The sequence below is a fragment of the Harpia harpyja genome, chromosome 7 (assembly GCF_026419915.1).
Source record: "Harpia harpyja isolate bHarHar1 chromosome 7, bHarHar1 primary haplotype, whole genome shotgun sequence".
NCBI classification, from domain to species: Eukaryota; Metazoa; Chordata; class Aves; order Accipitriformes; family Accipitridae; genus Harpia; species Harpia harpyja.
In genome coordinates this window covers 46,410,307-46,428,084 of record NC_068946.1, presented here as the reverse complement: position 1 = coordinate 46,428,084, position 17,778 = coordinate 46,410,307, and the positions used below count along the sequence as shown (strand labels likewise).

At 39.6% G+C, this 17,778-nt stretch overlaps 2 protein-coding genes across 8 annotated transcripts in view; both read left to right on the top strand.

Moving 5' to 3' along the window:
* Window positions 1-7,727, top strand: part of ZNF148 (zinc finger protein 148) — a 41,290-nt gene extending 33,563 nt beyond the window's left edge. For 4 of the 5 annotated variants that reach the window (XM_052791095.1, XM_052791093.1, XM_052791094.1 and 1 more), the window contains one exon: window positions 261-7,727. In XM_052791095.1, coding sequence (XP_052647055.1) covers window positions 261-1,853 — 1,593 coding nt within the window. In that variant the 3' untranslated portion in view covers window positions 1,854-7,727. The remainder of the gene's footprint in view (window positions 1-260) is intronic. The other variant, XM_052791092.1, reaches the window with a different exon arrangement.
* Window positions 7,728-11,488: 3,761 nt separating this feature from the next.
* SLC12A8 (solute carrier family 12 member 8) overlaps window positions 11,489-17,778 on the top strand; it is a 58,778-nt gene continuing 52,488 nt past the window's right edge. For 2 of the 3 annotated variants that reach the window (XM_052791100.1, XM_052791097.1), the window contains exon 1: window positions 11,489-11,585. The gene's annotated coding sequence lies outside the window, so the exon portion shown is untranslated. Of the gene's footprint in view, window positions 11,586-15,805; window positions 15,851-17,778 lie in introns of those variants that run through there. The other variant, XM_052791098.1, reaches the window with a different exon arrangement.

Genomic DNA, 17,778 nt, shown 5'->3' with positions numbered 1-17,778 from the left:
AGGACTTTCTCCAGGTGTTGTAGTCATGTGCATACAAATAAATGTATAATGAATGTTTTTTTCTGTTAAGGTGGGTGGTCTTGGTGCACAGGTGGAGCAGAGTCACAACTGTCTGTGCTTGGTTTTATACTGTTGTTTGACACTTCATTAGAAATCAGTAAAATGGATGAGTTGTCAAGTAAATTTGTTAGAATGAAAGGTTTCTTTTCTTTCTGCTAATATATTTATTTTTCTATAGTAATAATAAAAATCTTTTGCAGTATTTCTCCAGGACTGATCGTGTGCTGAAACATAAACGTATGTGCCATGAGAACCGTGACAAGAAACCGAACAGAAGTGCCACCAAAGTTGGCTTTTTGCCATCGGAGGAAGATTCTGGTTTCTCTACGCCTATGAAAGACAGCTCCTTGCCAAAGAAGAAAAGGCAGAAAACGGAGAAAACGAAATCTGGGGATAAGGAAGGTACAGATAAATCAGAACAGAAGAAGGACAAAAATGACTATTTGCCTTTGTACTCTTCTAGTACTAAAGTAAAAGATGAATATATGGTAGCGGAATATGCTGTTGAGATGCCACATTCTTCAGTCAGTGGAACGCATTTAGAAGAAGCAAATTCTGGAGAAATACACCCACCTAAGCTTGTTCTCAAAAAAGTTAACAGCAAGAGGAGTCTGAAACAGCCACTTGAGCAAAGTCAAACCATTTCACCTTTATCTACATATGAAGACAACAAGGTTTCAAAGTATGCCTTTGACCTTGTGGATAAACAAAGTTTACTGGACTCTGAAGGTAATGCTGACATTGATCAAGTTGACACATTACAGGAAGGGCCCAGTAAACCTGTACACAGCAGCACTAATTATGATGATGCAATGCAGTTCTTAAAGAAAAAGAGGTATCTACAAGCAGCTAGTAATAACAGTAGAGAATATGCCTTGAATGTAAGTACCATAGCATCTCAACCTTCGGTAACACAGGCAGCTGTGGCCAGCGTCATTGATGAAACTGCTACAGCTTCAATATTAGACACACAGGCACTGAATGTTGAAATTAAAGGTAGCCATGACAAAAATGTCATTCCAGATGAGGTACTGCAAACTCTGTTAGATCATTATTCACACAAGGCTAATGGACAACATGAGATATCTTTCAGTGTGGCTGACACTGAGGTGACCTCCAGTATATCAATCAATTCTTCTGAAGTATCTGAGGTCAGCCAATCTGAGACAGTTGGAACAAGCTCTCAAGCTTCCTCATCAGATAAAGCTAGTATGCTACAAGAATATTCAAAGTTTTTACAACAAGCTTTGGACAGAACTAGCCAAAATGATGCCTATTTGAACAACCCGAGCCTTAATTTTGTGACTGATAACCAGACTCTTACAACCCAGCCAGCATTTCCTTCCATGGAGAAGGTCTACACGTCTATACCCGTCAATAGCTTTCGATCGGGAATGAACTCTCCATTAAGAACGACTCCAGACAAGTCTCATTTTGGACTAATGGTTGGTGATTCGCAGCACCCTTTTCCCTTTTCAGGTGATGAGGCAAATCATTCTTCTTCCTCCTCTACACAGGACTTCTTGGATCAAGTAACTTCTCAGAAGAAAGCAGAGGCACAGCCTGTTCACCAAGCATATCAAATTAGCTCCTTTGAGCAGCCCTTTAGAGCTCAGTACCATGGGGCAAGAGCTGGAATATCATCTCAGTTTAGCACTGCCAATGGACAGGTGAACCTTCGGGGACCAGGGACAAGTGCTGATTTCCCAGAATTTCCCTTGGTGAATGTAAATGATAGCAGAGCTGGGATGACTTCTTCACCTGATGCCACAACGGGCCAGACTTTTGGCTAAGAAATCTTTGTAAATAATACTGGCACTTTAGAACACATTTGTCAAAAGGGGGTTGCTCTGTATAAGATGGAGTTCTGTACAGCTTTTAAGAGCGCTATGTTAAAACAAAAGTAAGCTGATATTAGCAAGACCAATAACTGCTTCTTTTTTCTTTTTTTTTTTTTTTTTTTTTTTTTTTGGTTAGTCACCAGTCATTGAACTGCCTGATGTTGGTGCCCCTATCAAAGGCAGTTTATTATTCACTTGTTTGAATCCAGAAAATATTTTACCTTCTATGAAATTTAAAATAAACAAAATCCCCAGGTAAGACTTTCCCCCATGATTGTTTCCTTACTGGTTTCCTTGTATGCTTTCGGAGGACAGTTTATTGTCTGATGCTATTCATATTGTCATTTCTAAGCTTGTCAGTATAGTCATTGCTCTTCAGCAGGGAGTCAACATGTACTAAACACACAGAATAAATAGTAAGTTTCAAAGTCAAGCAAATATGGCTTTAAAAGATGGCATTTTCTAGAAAAATAATCTTTCTTCAATCTCTCTCAAAAATAACTTTAGACCATGTGCCCTTTATTTCTGCTTTGCATTACCTTGAGTTGTGTTTGGAGGAAAAAATGAATTCTGATAGACTAACTCTACTATTTAAAAATCTAATTAATTTAAAATACTTTAGACACTTTTTAAAGCAAAATGCCTAACTGCTAAAGCCTTTACTTCATTCCTGAAGTAATGTGTATTTCTTTGTACAGCTGAATCTAGATGTAACTTTTTAAAGACTTTTTCATACGCAGATATCAAGATTTTGAAGTTTTAGTTAAAATACTGTGTAGATGACATTCCCAATTGCATAATGCTTACACAAACTGTGTATTCCAAGATTTAAAAGCTTAATTGTACCTTACCCTACATATTCATAATGATTAACATAGAGCACTTAGTCAACTTGCTAGTTTTTGATTTCTCAAAAAATAAAACCATTTTTAGATTTTTAGGTTTGATACGGTTGCATCATTTTCATCTCATACAGCTCCAATAATTCTTTTCAATATACTTGAGATTGGGTATTCTTAGCTTCTGTAAAAAATGTTTTAATTCTCTGTCTAGAATTTTGACAATTCAGATCATTAAATTTATTGAAGTATCCCTGAAAGCTGAAGAAGTGGGCATTCAAATTCCCTATCTTTTTAGTGTTTGCTTAGTAAAAGTCATTATAATTTTACCAACCAAAACTGCTGAATAATGCTAGTGAACAGGATTTCTTTTTCCAGCGTTGGCGAGTGATCAGAAGTTTTCGTTGCATTTCACAGTATAAATAAACCACAAAGTTTATCCCTGTACCATGAATATGTTTTTTTGAATAGTACTTTGTCTTGAAGTATACAGTATGGTACGATAAGTAGTTCTGTGTGCATTTTTAAGGTGGTAAGATTTGAGTAGCATAACTATTGTGTAGTTTAAGTTAACAAGTTACAGATTTTTGAACTGTATGTTCATTCTATTGCACCTTCCCTAAAGGGACACTGTCTGGTAGTTTAAGGCAGTTTAAGCCTAATGTAGGCTGGTTAACCAGGGAAAAACGCACACACACACGTATATATATAGGTATGTATGTATATGGTGGTGTTTTTTTTGTTTTTGTTTTTTTTTAAATAGGATTGCATACATCCTTTTACAGCACTATTCCTAGCTGGTATCTCTCAGATGAAGCCATCAGCTAGGAGGAAAGACTGTGTCTCAAGGGGCTAAAATATATCCTGTCTTTTAAGAAAGGACTTGAGCAGGACATAAAACAGTTCCCACTTCTTCCCAAAGCAGTAGCAATATTTTTCTTAATTTTCATTATTAGGAAACTGATCCCACTCTGTCTCTTTTCCCTTATGGTAGCACTATTATAGCACTAACTTCACTTGGTACAGTTGAGGGAGAAAGTGCATTTATTACCCATAGCTTGCTTCTTATATTTACAAGAAATACAATTTATGTAAACCTCTTGCGTAATATTTTTGTATGAGAAAACAGGTTCTGTTTTGATTCACTGACCCTGTGTATCATATAGGAAGGTGTTTCAGCGTGCTATGACTTACCAGTAATTTTGTCTGAATATTTGGCCCCGAGTTAAGAAGAATGATCATCAAGGGAGAAAAGTAAATTCCTTATGGATTATTAATGATACATGTAAAGAAATTTCTTTGAAAGAATATTTTTAAACTGCTTCATGTGTCTCTGTTTTTCTTCCTTTATGCTCAGTTTGATTTTTTTGACTTTCCATTCTGTGTTGCACAGACAGAATACATATGACCCCTGTATCCCAGGAAGCCCTCTCTTGCAACGCATGTTTCGTTTTCAGTGTTTCATTTCTATGACACCCTAGCTTGTGCCACGTGTATAATACTGTGTTGGCAGCTTTGTTCTCATGTCCTGTTGTTGCAAGTAGATGGCCATTAATAGTACTATTTGTTAAATAAAACAAGCAGCAAAAGCCAAAAAAAAAAAAAAAAAAAAAAAAAGGCTAGATTATTACTGCACTTCTCTGGCCCCATAGGGAGGTAAGAGGAATAAAGCCTCCTTCTGCCTGAGGAGATTGACCGAGCTTTATTTTAAAAAGTTACTGTATTGATACTCTGCTGTGAGAAAGCGATTGAGGAGTAGGATGGAATAGCTCTCGCTCCATGCCATCGTCACACTTAGGAATCGCTGCTTGGGTGCATGAGGGAGCAAGGTATTGTACAGAGTGAAGGAACTTGCTCTTCCATGGAGCAAAGTTGAGAATCCTCTGAGGAACTGTTATTCCTTATGTCGCAGCTCATTCTCTAGCCTGCTGCTGAGCCATTACAGCTATACTCTGTGCCTTAGGACAGGTTGTAAAGTCCCCATCTAGCCCACAGGGACTGTCTCGCAGGGTTCTTCCATGTGTACAGTTAAGGCGGTGGTGTGAGTAGTTGATCTGCTGATGCTTGAAGCTTTCTGTACTGGAGGAGTTAACCAAATATACTGCTATGATTTCCTGACTACATGCCCTTTTATTCTGGAATAAGTGTGTATGTAGTTCTGGGAGGTTCAACTATGTAAAAAGCACTTGCCTGTTTAATAATTACATTATTTAATAACATTTTCCACTGCTTGTGTTTTGCTGCTTTTAATCTGCTACAGATGCACACTCTTCATTTTGATCTGGTCAGCGTTCATTTTTGTTAGTTTTCCATGTATGTCTGGAAAAAAGCGACTTTGGTTTTCTGTTCTGTTCTTGTACTGATATTGTTCAGTCTGTCAGCATAAGGCTGGGGTGAGCATTTATATTCCACAGAGCTAACAACAGACGTTCTTACTTAAAGGTCATGCAAGCACTGAATATGTGTGTGTGTGTGTAGGGTGGAATTTTTTGGGGATATCTCCTAGTGATAGAGCAATGGTGATTTTAAAAAAAAGAAAGTTGATGACATTTATTACCAAACTATATATATATACACAATACGTGTGTGTATATATATATACACGCATGTATTAATAGGCCATATGTTGGTCCTAAATTACTTGACAGTGTCCCTTTTAGCATGAATCCTTTGATATGTTTTACCATTAATATAACAGACAATGAAGGAATCAGCTTGTAATGGTATACTAATAGGCATTTACATTTTCTTCATTTGATTTGAGAATGAATTAATCATAAATTACAAGGTTTGGGGAGAAGGATTAACCATGTGTATTACTGTATGTTGGTTTACGAATAACAACATAAACAATTTAAATTGGATGATAAAAGAACTATGTTTATGATCTTGTGTCTCCTAGTGTTGTCTTTAGGAAAATTGTGTTTCAAGAAGAAAATAGGACAAGAAAGTGTTCATGTGGAATAACACTTGTATTATTTTTATATTGTACTTGTCAATTTTTTGGATGACGGGAGCTTTTCATTGTTATTTGAGAAGTACAGTAAAATCTTGCTAATTCGCTGACCGCTAATCAGAGCATCTCATAGGTTTATACATCCCCGATGGTCTCTTCCCCACCTCTCTGCAATGGTCTAAAAAGTACTGTAGCGAGGTCTCATATTGGTAGTACTGTACTACTTCACCCAAGTATACTACAGAATCTATAGGAGTATACTGGGAGGTACAAGAAGTATTGAAAACTAAATTACAGTTGTCAAAATAAATGAACAAAGTACATTTTGTGATGTGACATCCTTGCTTTTATTGCCTGCTTCTTCACTATTTTCAAAATTGTCATTTGTAAAGGGTTTCTAAGGCATTGCTGCGAATTATTGGGGTTCTACTGTAACTTTCGGAGTTTATTCTAAAGTATTCATGTTCTCCTATGAAAACTTTCCACTTGGACAGATACATTATATTCCGTGCTTGTTCAGAATATTTTTATAGTATTTGTATCATATGTAGTAACTGTTTGAAATGAACCAGAATGTTTGGATGAATCCACTCTGAATTTTGCAGCATTGGATTACTTTATGTATGTATATTTGCTAACTAAATTTTCTTGGTTTTGAGAGCTTTGATTTTTATTCTTCTTCGTCTGCTTGTTTTAATACCATTACAAATCACAGGGAAAATCCTAATACTCCTGGGAATCTGTTTGAAAATTTTAACAGGCAGAAATATGCTTTATGGAGTCGGTACCAGTACACATGTGAACTTTCAAATTACATGGTTGGTACTGAAGCAAATGAATAACATTACAGTTTCCTAGTGTTAAATGTTTTACTAAAATGAAGCCTTGTAACTTTGAAAGTTCATTCAACTTACGGTAATGCATGTTTATGTTAGGCATGTAATGCATTTAGCTAAAACTCACTTTGCAAAGGACAAGTTCTAAGAAAGTATTACTGCTAATGAAAAGAAATGTCTTTAAGTTAAAATTTAAACTTTTTTTCAGTTTTAAGTTGCTTTGTGTCAGGGAAATAAATTTATAGTCGCTTTTGCTCTACTTGGCATATAAAACCTTATGTTTCCTTTTTAAAATTACATCTTTTGGTAGGAAACACAAACTGAGGCAAGCAAACATTTCTAAGAGTTGTTTCTTGCTTTCCTTAATCCAATGGATGGAAAGGTAATATTGTGTAAACAACATTATTTTATTTTTTTATGCAATATCATGCTGTAAATATGATTTATCAAATAAGGATGTACCTATGATTGAATCTTTGATTCTGCACAGCTAGAGTTTATATATAAATATAAATGTGTCTTGACAATCAAGGACTTATGTCAGTCTTCCTTTATGACGTTTCTTATTGTTATGCATTCCATTTGTTTGACTTGAGTATTTGTATTGTCTGTAAAGTATGTAATGTTTTTATAGCTTGTTTAAAAAACAAACAAAAAAGCCTGTAAATACATAACGAACTGATCACAGTACCGCTCTGTTCGAAGGCATATGATGATGTACTGTTTGTAAGCAATAATACACGACAGTGCTAACTTTACAAGTAGCATACGGATAAGTTCCAAAAATACCTTTGGGAGTTAATAGCCTTGTTTGAGTTAATGAATATTCTTACATCATTTTTTTAGAAATAAATTCAAATGTCCTCCTGCTGGAGTATATAACATTGTTTACACAGCACAATTTCAGTCACAGAGGGGACAGTCTTTAGATCTATGGCTTCATCCATACACTTTTTGAGTAAGAAATGAATGGCTTGGCTGCACTTCTGCAAGATGAGGAAGACTGCAAAAGTTGAATAGCTGTGTCTCTAAAGGATGAGAGATACTATTCTGCTTCTGTGCTGATTCCTGACAATTCCTCTACTTAAATTTGGAGTCTTTAAGTCCTGATATTGAACTGATGAGACTTGGGCCTCCAGTAGAAGGGAGTAGTTCTCTTACTTCATATGCAGATAAACAGTGAACTTACACATCACCTCTTCATTTGAGTTGCGTATTTTTCAAATTATGAGCTATGAGATGATGAAATGGGTTTATTCCGATAAATAAACTTAATGTCAAACTTATAGTTTGAATTGAATAGGTATTAGACTGTACAGAGCAGCATAACTATTTGAACAGTCATCACTGCTTTAGAACCCCCCAATTTATAAATGTATATGACCTACATTTTATAGAAAAAAAATGTTTTTAAATGCTAGTCATTTATATAATATGTGCTTTGAAGGATTTGCTAGTCCACTTCTGTCACTTTTAGTACACTGGTATCTTTTATATGTAATGTATGCTTTTTATTATTATTATTATTATTATTATTATTATTATTATTGTAGTAAAGCATTTCAGTAGGAGGAATTTTGCAACAGTATGAGGGGTTGAAATTTTCATTGTCAGAAATGAATTATACTGGACTTTGTCTGTGTAGTCTTGTCTTTCTTTTAATGCTGTCTGGAAGGGAGCTTGGTATTCAATAAAGCAAGTGACCTCCTTTTATTTTGAAGGCATACTATGTAGTGCTGAATTGGATCTGGAAATATGATGAATTTGAGGACAGAGAAATTAGTACAAAATCTAGTGTACAGAAGAAATTGTGTTATGAAAAACCTGGTGATATATATAGTGGAACACTGTTACAGTGCATTTCCGATATAGTGTTATTTTCCTGAAGTCCACATGCCTTCTTTGTATTTTCAATTAATTAAAAAAAAAAAAAAATCCGTATAGATAAATTTAGGATAATAGGTTTATTTCAATGATTATACAGCATTTCTTTATCCTACAACATCTATTCCGTCCCTTTATTATCAGACAAAAGACAGTAACCTGAATTCCATCAGTAAAAGTATGTATATAGGTGAGAGATGGTTTTGTAGGACCCTGAAAAGTATGAATTTGTATATTCCTTATGTTTCTGACAGAAATCAGTATGTGAGTCTTTCTTTATTCCTGTGAAATGAGGATTTCCTGATACCGAGAGAGAGAAAGAGTGTGTGTGTGTGTGTGTGTGTAGGTACATGAAAGATATTTGAGTCTCATGGCAAAAATGATACAAGTATAAAAGGATTTAATGTAGTTCAACACGTGACTTACATTTAATATGTAAAAGAAACATTTAAATTTCATAATTCAAAAAAGACAAAAATAGTTTTGCAGGAAACAAAACTATTTGGATAGCAGGCTTGACCAAATGAATTTTTTTGGTTAAACTTGATATATTTTAAATGATTCTATTTCTGCCTTTATTTCTGCCCTAAAAGCAACTTAAAATATTTTGGGAGTTACTCTTCCTGTTCATTTGACTGTGAGTGTAATTTATATCATGGTTTACAAAATGTGGCATGAAGGATTGGATTGTTTTATCTGTATAATACAATGAAAGATTGCTTTTTTTTTTTTTTTTTTTTTTACATAATCATGGTGAATGGTATTGTATTCTTAGGACTGATTTATTCATTAAGTGACTTAATGAGTTTCATCACTTTTGACATTACTGTTTTCTTATGGTTAACTTAGTCTTTTTGGGTTTATAATACCCTTCTATGTATTGTGATACTAAGGGAAGTTATGTTTTTGCTTTATTTTTAATTAAACTAATAGTTTGATAATTTATATTTGCAAATGATGCATTTTAAATGTGGTCACTTGCTGTTTGAAAAATAAAAATATAGAATACTGTTTTATGAATAGACTTAGTATTTTTCATGTTAGATAATTTCAAACAAAATCTGCTTTCTTAGTGAGACAGATGAAGGCATGTAAAGATACGTATCATGCAAGAACTGAAGTGGATACTTTCAACAACTAAATGAAATACTTAAATATTTGGTTTGAGACATACAAAACTTATGTGGATTTTCTTCCCCTTTGGATCTCCTTCTTGCCTCCTCTAATTATAGAAAACAGAGTATCTGACCTTAATTTTAATCCCGGTCGTCTTAGAAGATTGCACTGGAATCACTTTAATAGAAACACCTAGTATTAGACCAGCTTTCCTTTCATGATTTTTGTTTGCGCTAGAGGGAGTTCATTCAGTGCCAGCAACTCTATGTAAATGAGAATCAGGACTTTGTTTTAAGGTGAACTTGATTATTCAAGTTTTCAAGTCTATTGGATAACAATATGCTGTGTGCGCACTACATAATTTTGTAGCGTGTTGTATACAGAGTATTCGTTACATAGATTTTTCTATCATTGAAGCAAATATTTAAAAAATATTGAAGATCATAGCGTTTATGCACTTACAAAACCAGAAATGTGTCCCATAGCATTAATTACTGATAATTTAGTTTTCTCGCCTTTATTTATTGATGTGTTAAAGGCATTGTTTTCCCTGAATCTTTTGGTAGGGTCCCTTCTGATAAAGACTTGATTTTTGTGAAATGCGCGGCTCTGTTGATTTTACTTCATATAAGAACAAGTTTTATGTAAGAAAATGTTAAAAGCCCCACACTACTTTTTAAAGAGAAAAAAAAAATCTAGTGAAGTTCTGTGTCAAGACTTGAGCCGTGATCAGATGAGCACTGCAGAAAGAGCTGTGTGGGTCTAGGATGTCGGTGGCTCCCCGCCGGACGGGCACAGCCCCTGTCCCGGAGCCCGCAGAGTCACTACCTGGGCGTTCTTCGCCGGCCACCTCGGGGAGCCTCCTCCGGGCAGCGGTGGCTGCACGAGAGGAGCTTTTCGTCTGGCCTTAGCCTAAAGCCCTTCTGAGGATGATTAACCCAGTTGACTGAATTTGCATGGTAGCAGAGAAAGGGCACTCGAGATTTGCTCTAGCGTCTTACCCGGGGGACAGCAGCCCTGGCAGGGTTGGCCGCGCACAGCTGCAAGGCAGTAGGAGATTAAATCAGCACAGACACTTCTGAAACGGGCCCTGGGCAGGCTGCCCGTATTCAGTCCCTCTTAGCTGTGTGAGGCCGTAGGCATTGCTGTCTTGCAGTGCCTTTACATACTTCTGAAGTACAGAGTGAATACAGCAACATGACTTGGTATGACTTTGTTTCAGTATTAGTCCAGTGTGCACGTCTTGGTATTGTTTTTTAAAAGAGCCTATCAAGAGCTTAACGTGGTATGTTAACATCCAGCCAGTATAGTAACACGGTTTCATGTTTAATAGTTTTAAATTGTGGGTGTGCTCTGCAATGTGCCTGAGTAAGTAGTGTCTGTGTACTTAGCCACCCTGCTTGTCTTCAGCTTTGTTATGTTCACTTACCTTAGTTATACCGATTTTTATTTGTTTTCGTTATGCAGTGGAAATAAGAATCAAAACTTACAGTTTCTGCTTATTGACTTTCGTGATTAAAATTGTGAAATAGTAAAGTGATACTGAAAAGAAAGACATTTTTCAATATTTTGATGTTAAAAAGAATTGCCCGAACCTACATTTTGTGTTGAGAAAAATAATCCACTAAATTAGCTTTCTTTTTTTTGCTAGGAGAAAGAAACAGTTTTCTGTTAAAATGATTGGTTATTTGTTTATTTAGAGGGCTGGAAAAAAAAATATCTCTCTCTGAAATTAATATTTTTCTTGCACCGCACAGGAGAAACTATTTTGTAGCTCCAGGATAGGCAGCAGTTTATGAAAGTAGAGAGATTCGGAGGTGGGTTGGTTTAGGGAGGTAGCCTGGAGTGTCCAATTTGTTGGTTATCTTCTGCATTGCACTTGCCAAACCAACAGAAGATAGTTTCCTATAGAATATTGTTTGCTTTTTTGTCTGCTTTAGTTGTCAAGATAACGGAGTTTAAAGAAGAGAGCTTCCCACTGGAACAGGGGGTTAAAACCGAGCCCACGTGTGCTGTCCTTTCAGAAGCCAGCAGCCCTGCCCTGGTCACTCAGGTAAGTTGCCTCTGCAGCGTCCTTCCCCTTTCACATCAGGGCTGGTCTTCAGGTTCATAACATCCCCGCTCCAGCATCTGCTTCAGCTCTTGAACTTCAAAGGCGGTCGAATGCATACACGTACGAGTTACTGGCAGAAATTAAATACGATGATTTGGTGAGGTTCCATCTTAAAACGTGTGCGTGTCTTTTGCAGTCTAGCCAACTACGTTACTTTTGCCAGTGTTGGCAGCCACGCACATCATGCAAAAAGCATGGGATCCAGTTCCTCCGTCCATTATTTGTACTTACTTCTGGATGCTTGTTGGGTGTGCAAGTAACGGCTGGTTTTTTCCAGTCCATCTACCCTGGGCAGCTCCACCTGTCCTACACAGGAGAGCCAAGGCGTGTTGCTGCGTGATAATTGTACACCGCTGCCTGTTGCAAAGCGGCTTGGCTTTTGTTTGGCCAGCAGCTGCACCTTTCAAGCCTCTCGGCTAGAAATGCGGGTGCCTAGTCCCAACCCAAGCTTTGTGCTGATACCTTTTGACATAGGTCAGTGCGTTGGCAGTAGCTTGTCCGTAGCTGCCTTCATCTAGAGGAGGTAATACCATCTCAGCTGCACAGCCCGAGAGGTAAGCTGGCCCAGCTATGGAAGTGCAAGCTGTGCCACTGAACACATGTTAGTGTTGTGTTCACTTTTATTTACATATAATCTTTTTTTTTCCTCATGGTCAAGTGTGATCATTAGTGCCATTTCAGAGAGGAAGAAGTAACAGAGCTTTCGTAACTGCTGTTAGATCAAAAGCACTAGCCTGGCCTTAGTGAAACCGAGAGGATTCCATTATTTTAGCAGTGTAAATTATAAAAAATAGTTCTGTGTTGTAAGATGAGTAATGACTGTTCAAAATGTATAATTTTTATACTCTGAAAGCAGCACTTCCTTAACCGGTCTGTCTTGTCACAAGATAATCTGAGTCACGAGAGATGATAAAGCAACGACTACGAGTGCTGGGAGTATGCTCAGGGTAATTTCAAGGTAATCTCGACCACGCAGTAATGTGCAAGAACAAAGCAGAGGATGTCATCAGAAGCTCCCAGGATGACTTGTTTGTTTTCTCTCAAGTCCTGTGTTTTCTTCCATTTGTCTTGCCAGTTCCTGAAATCATCTTTGTTACAAAGCTAATTGTAGACAGATCAGAACAGCCTAAGAAAGTTAGAGCTCATAAAGACGGATGACCAAGTGCAAGGATACCAGTGTGCCAAGTGATCTTTTCCTCCAAAACAGGACTCGGAAAGGAGGATTTTCTTTAAGATGGCATTTGTTAGCTTAAAGGAAAGCGTCAAATCAAAGTAAACAGGATCATCAGTCCCCTAGTCAAATGCATAGCTAAAGTGGTGGATGTTGCAGCTACTTGAAAACGAGCCGTAAGGACAGCGCGAGTCCCTACATTGGATATGGAAACGTGCTTTGGCAGTGTTGGCTCTCAGAGTCATTCTTGTTGCCGGAAACTCCATTTTTAATGAATTGAAACAAGAATGTTGTTTGTGGTGATGCTCAGGTACTATATTGATAACTGCTGTTATCACGCGCTGAACAAAATCAGGTAAAAATGCATTTTAAAAGCGAAGCATTTTACAGTTTACAACTATGAGTGAACTCAAATAGAAAAAGTCTGGCTCTTCATTTAGTCTGGGAACATACTCTTCACTCCTAACAGCCCGTTTTACTGTTGATCTGTTTGTAGGTCACTAAGCGATGTGATTAGCTAAATCGTGTAGTTTATTCACAGTTTGTGCTGTGTGTGTACATGGAAATCGGCTTGCATGTTGCTGTGTTAGGAAAGACGGGTGTGTCTAGCAACTGAAGAAGATGATGATGAGGTATGTGATAATTAACATCCAGTCTACTAAGAATCAATCCTTTCCACGTTTCACGGGATGGCTTAGACCTGTGGATGTTTCAGATTCGCATCTTCTCTTGCTGACCGACCTCTGTGCTGCTACTTTCCCTCTTTGTGGCGGCCATGTTTGTATCTTTGACACCTCTGTATTTTTCCCTTACCTGTTTTATCCCACGTCACCTTTTGTCACCTCCTTCGCTCTCTTAAATCCACCTCCAGGCTCCATCCCCTGGAACAGTTTCCACCGAGTGACACCATATGGACTGCCGAAAGTCGTCTTCAGTCACAGTTCAGGATGGCTGATACTTGGGTCTGCCAGGCTTCGGATGGTCCATCTGACAGTCCCGAGGACCTACATAACTTGAGGGAAAGGATTCCTGCTGGTCTGTGGAACTTGCAGCATTCATTGCTAGCCCCCAAAGCACCCAAGAATTTGACTTTGATAAAACAATTTCAACTTTTAGTTGCATTTCCCGCCCCCTTTTCCTCCCAGTAGAGCTAAGGTACTCAGCGTAAGGAGAGAGAATTTTTAATTAGGACTTTTAAAAAACTTTCTGAAGTGGTTTGCAATGGTTTTCCTGGAAGGTGGTGTAGACTTCGGAGCGGTGCAGAGGGAGGCTGGCATGAACATGCTGGTGGCTGAGCCAGCTGTGAGTCACGCAGCCATCCCAAGCGTGTGCTGGGGGAATTTATACCATTCCACACCATCACATACTTGTTACGAGTAATCTAAGTTAGAGCCGCTTCTCTTGCATTCAGGTTGCCTCTTTATTTTTGAAGCCTGTTCTTTAAAGAAAGCAAACTGCTTTGCATGTGACTGCCCCGTGTTGATTGCCCTTGGAGAAGTGAGAGTGTATGTCAGGCTATGGTTTTGCTCGTGTGCCGAGTATGGAAAAGCGGCGTGCTCCTCAGGAACGCACGCAGCCCCGCTGAAGGAGTGCTGCCGGCTGGATTCTCTTGCCAAGGAGGAAAATGTTGAAAATTGCCACGACTTAAATAGGAGCAGATGGAGACCAATGCCGAGCGCTCCTCAAAGTGCTTTTGTAACAGCGGTGCTTGGTGATTTTAACGTGTCAGTGTGGTCCTTGAAAATACCTTTTGCTGGATTTCTGCAGTCGTTATTTCCAGTGGGGAGGCGGGATTTCCTAAAGGAGTGGTCGGCGGTGGGGGGTGGCAGCAGCAACTGCCCCAAGAAACTTCTTCAGCTCTTGCTTAGCGTGCATCTGTGTGTGTAGGAGCAGATGTGTCTGCAGGCAAGGCACAGGACTTAGTGAATTAGTGACTCTTTAGCAGTTAGGCAACACATCGAAGATACTTATTTCAGATTTTGCACTGGCCCTCAAGATAAGAGAATCTGGCTGAACCTGTTCCCTGGTAGTTGTAAAGAGTGTCCTCTTTGAAGGGAGCCGGAGAAGAGCTTCTGAAATATTCCAGGAATGGGAGGATATCTGGGAGAGAAATCTGCCGATTTCCTCAGCTAGGCTTCATCCTCCTCTTAGAAGTGTGGTCTGCTTGCTTTCCTCTTCTGCCACTTGCTCGTCCTTGCTGTTTCTGTCCTGGGGTAAAGACTTGTTTGCACTTTGCAGGGCACTGGAAAATCAAAGTGTGTTCGCTGGATTATACGGGTGTCTTTATCGAAAATTAAAATGGTCCTAACTCATTTTGGCTTACTTCATTTGGAAGTAAATGAAGTCAGTGAATACTATTCAAGCTCTAAGGAAGGGTGTCTAGCTTTAGATTTGATGCTATTTACATTGAGACTATACAAAATTCCTGCTGTTAATTCAGATGGAGCTTTGTCTATGCGGGGTCACAGGGTTTCTTGGCAGCCCTGAAGAGGGAAGTTACGCTGAAGTGAGTTCGTATTGAAACCAGGTTGCAACCGCTCCTATGCGGAATCGGAGTCCCGTTTCCCTGTGGTTGGCAGCTTTCCCTCCTGCTGAAACCGAGCAGCCGTGAATTTTTTTTTTTTTTTTTTGGTCAGACTCCTGAGAATTTCCGATTTAGTGGAAGTCTGCTCCTAAACCCTAATTAGTTGGGTTTCCTACGTTGGGCGATGCGCGTGCCGCCGCCGATCGCTTTTGGCACCGCAATGTCTCAGCCCCCCCCGGAAGAACTAACCGGCGCGTTCCCCGCGTGGAAACTACCACAAAGCACGTAGATCGAACTGAGCAGGTGGGTGGGTGGGTGGGTGTGCGTGTGTTCCCGCCGCTGAGCTGCAGCTCCCTGGCCCGGCCGCAGCGCCTCAGGGCGGGCGGGCAGCGGTGCCCGGGCAGACGTGGCAGCCGCCCGGGGCCGGCCCTGCGCGGGAGGCGGCGCCGCGGGAGAGCGGGCCGGGGGCGGCGGCCGGCCGGGAAGGAGGGAGGGCCCGGGCGCCGCCAGGTGAGTGGGGCCGGGGCGGCGGGGGCCGCGGGGGACCCCGCGCAGCTCAGCGCCCCGCTCCCGGCCCGCAGCGGGGCCCAGCCGGAGGGGGGGGGGACGGGGGACAAGGCTAAGCGCCGGCGGGGCGGGGGGGCGCGGGCAGCCCGGGGACGGCGCGGGTGGCAGGTTGGTTCGCTTCGCTTCGCTTTTGCCGGCTGCTGCCTCCGGCTGGGGCGTTGTAGTAGCTCGCTCGGGGCGGGGGAGGGGAAGGTGGAGGGGCGGAAATGGAGGAGAGGCGAGCGAAAAAAGAAAAATGAGGGGGGAAAGGGGGGGAAAAAGAGAAGAAATTAAAAAAAAAAAGGCAAAAAAAAAAAAAAAGGAAAGCAAAAAAGGCAGGGGAAGAAAAAGGCAAAAGAAAAGTTAAAAAAAGAGAAAAAAAAGGAAAGCAAAAAAAGGAGAAAAAAGCAAATAAGAGAAAAAAAGGAAAGCAAAAGAAAAAAAGGAAAGCAAAAGAGGCAAAAAAAGGAGAAAAAAGCAAATAAGAGAAAAAAAGGAAAGCAAAAGAAAAAAAGGAAAGCAAAAGAGGCAAAAAAAGGAGAAAAAAGCAAATAAGAGAAAAAAAGGAAAGCAAAAGAAAAAAAGGAAAGCAAAAGAGGCAAAAAAAGGAGAAAAAAGCAAATAAGAGAAAAAAAGGAAAGCAAAAAGGAAAGCAAAAGAGGCAAAAAAAGGAGAAAAAAGCAAATAAGAGAAAAAAAGGAAAGCAAAAAGAAAAGCAAAAGAGGCAAAAAAAGGAGAAAAAAGCAAATAAGAGAAAAAAAGGAAAGCAAAAGAAAAAAGCAAAAAAGGCAAAAAAAGGAGAAAAAAGCAAATAAGAGAAAAAAAGGAAAGCAAAAAGAAAAGCAAAAAAGGCAAAAAAAGGAGAAAAAAGCAAATAAGAGAAAAAAAGGAAAGCAAAAAGAAAAGCAAAAAAGGCAAAAAAAAGGAGAAAAAAGCAAATAAGAGAAAAAAAGGAAAGCAAAAGAAAAAAGCAAAAAAGGCAAAAAAAGGAGAAAAAACAGAAAAGCAAAAAAGGGAGAAAAAAGGAAAGCAAAAGAAAAAAGAAAAGCAAAAAAGGCAAAAAAAGGGAGGAAAAAAAGAAAAGCAAAAAAGGAGAAAAAAAAGAAGAGCAAAAAAGGGCCAAAAAAAAAAGGAAGAGCGAGCAGGTACTTGCAGCGTTTCCCGGGGAGGGGTGGGCACAGCCCCGGTGCGGCGGTGGGCCCAGCGGCCAGAGGCTCGGAGGTGTTGGCAGCGCCGCGGCCTCTGCAAAACCGAAGCCTTCTGACCGCACCGGGGAATTAAAGCTGCTGAGGTGAGCCCGGGCTTGTTTCCCATCTCTCGTGTTCCGCAGCGTTAGTTACGCCGCAGAGATATGCAGAAACAAAAAGAGTTGGGTAATTGTCCTGGCTGTTGCAGTAAATGAATAACCGGGAATAACTGGGAATAACCAAGCGCTCCTATGCGTGGCGTTACCTTCGTTGCGCTGATGGCTGCTTTATTTCCCTTTAATTCCTGCCTTCCTCAGGGTCCCCTAAATTAGGTGTTTTTAAGAACTTGACCTGGAGAGGAGTTGAGGGGATTTATTAAAACTAAAGTGCGGTTGGCTGCTGGGTCCCTTGAGGGAGGGAGGCTTGGAAGTACCTCCTCTGGCAGGGATGGAGGCTTCGGAGGTCGTGGGACCACCCGCAGTTGTGCTTGGGAAGGCGTTAACCTTTCCTCTTTAAAATCAGCCAGCAGTTGAGTAGCTCAGAGCAGCGACGCTTAGCTCAGAAATGGCTTTAATGTGACAATCAATAAAATATTATTGCTTCGAAAGGATGTGGAGGGCACAGAAATTTCATCTGTAGGAATCTGGTTTTGTAATTAAATATAGAAGCGTTGCAGGAAAAGGAGACGAGCCTTTGTAATGTTTC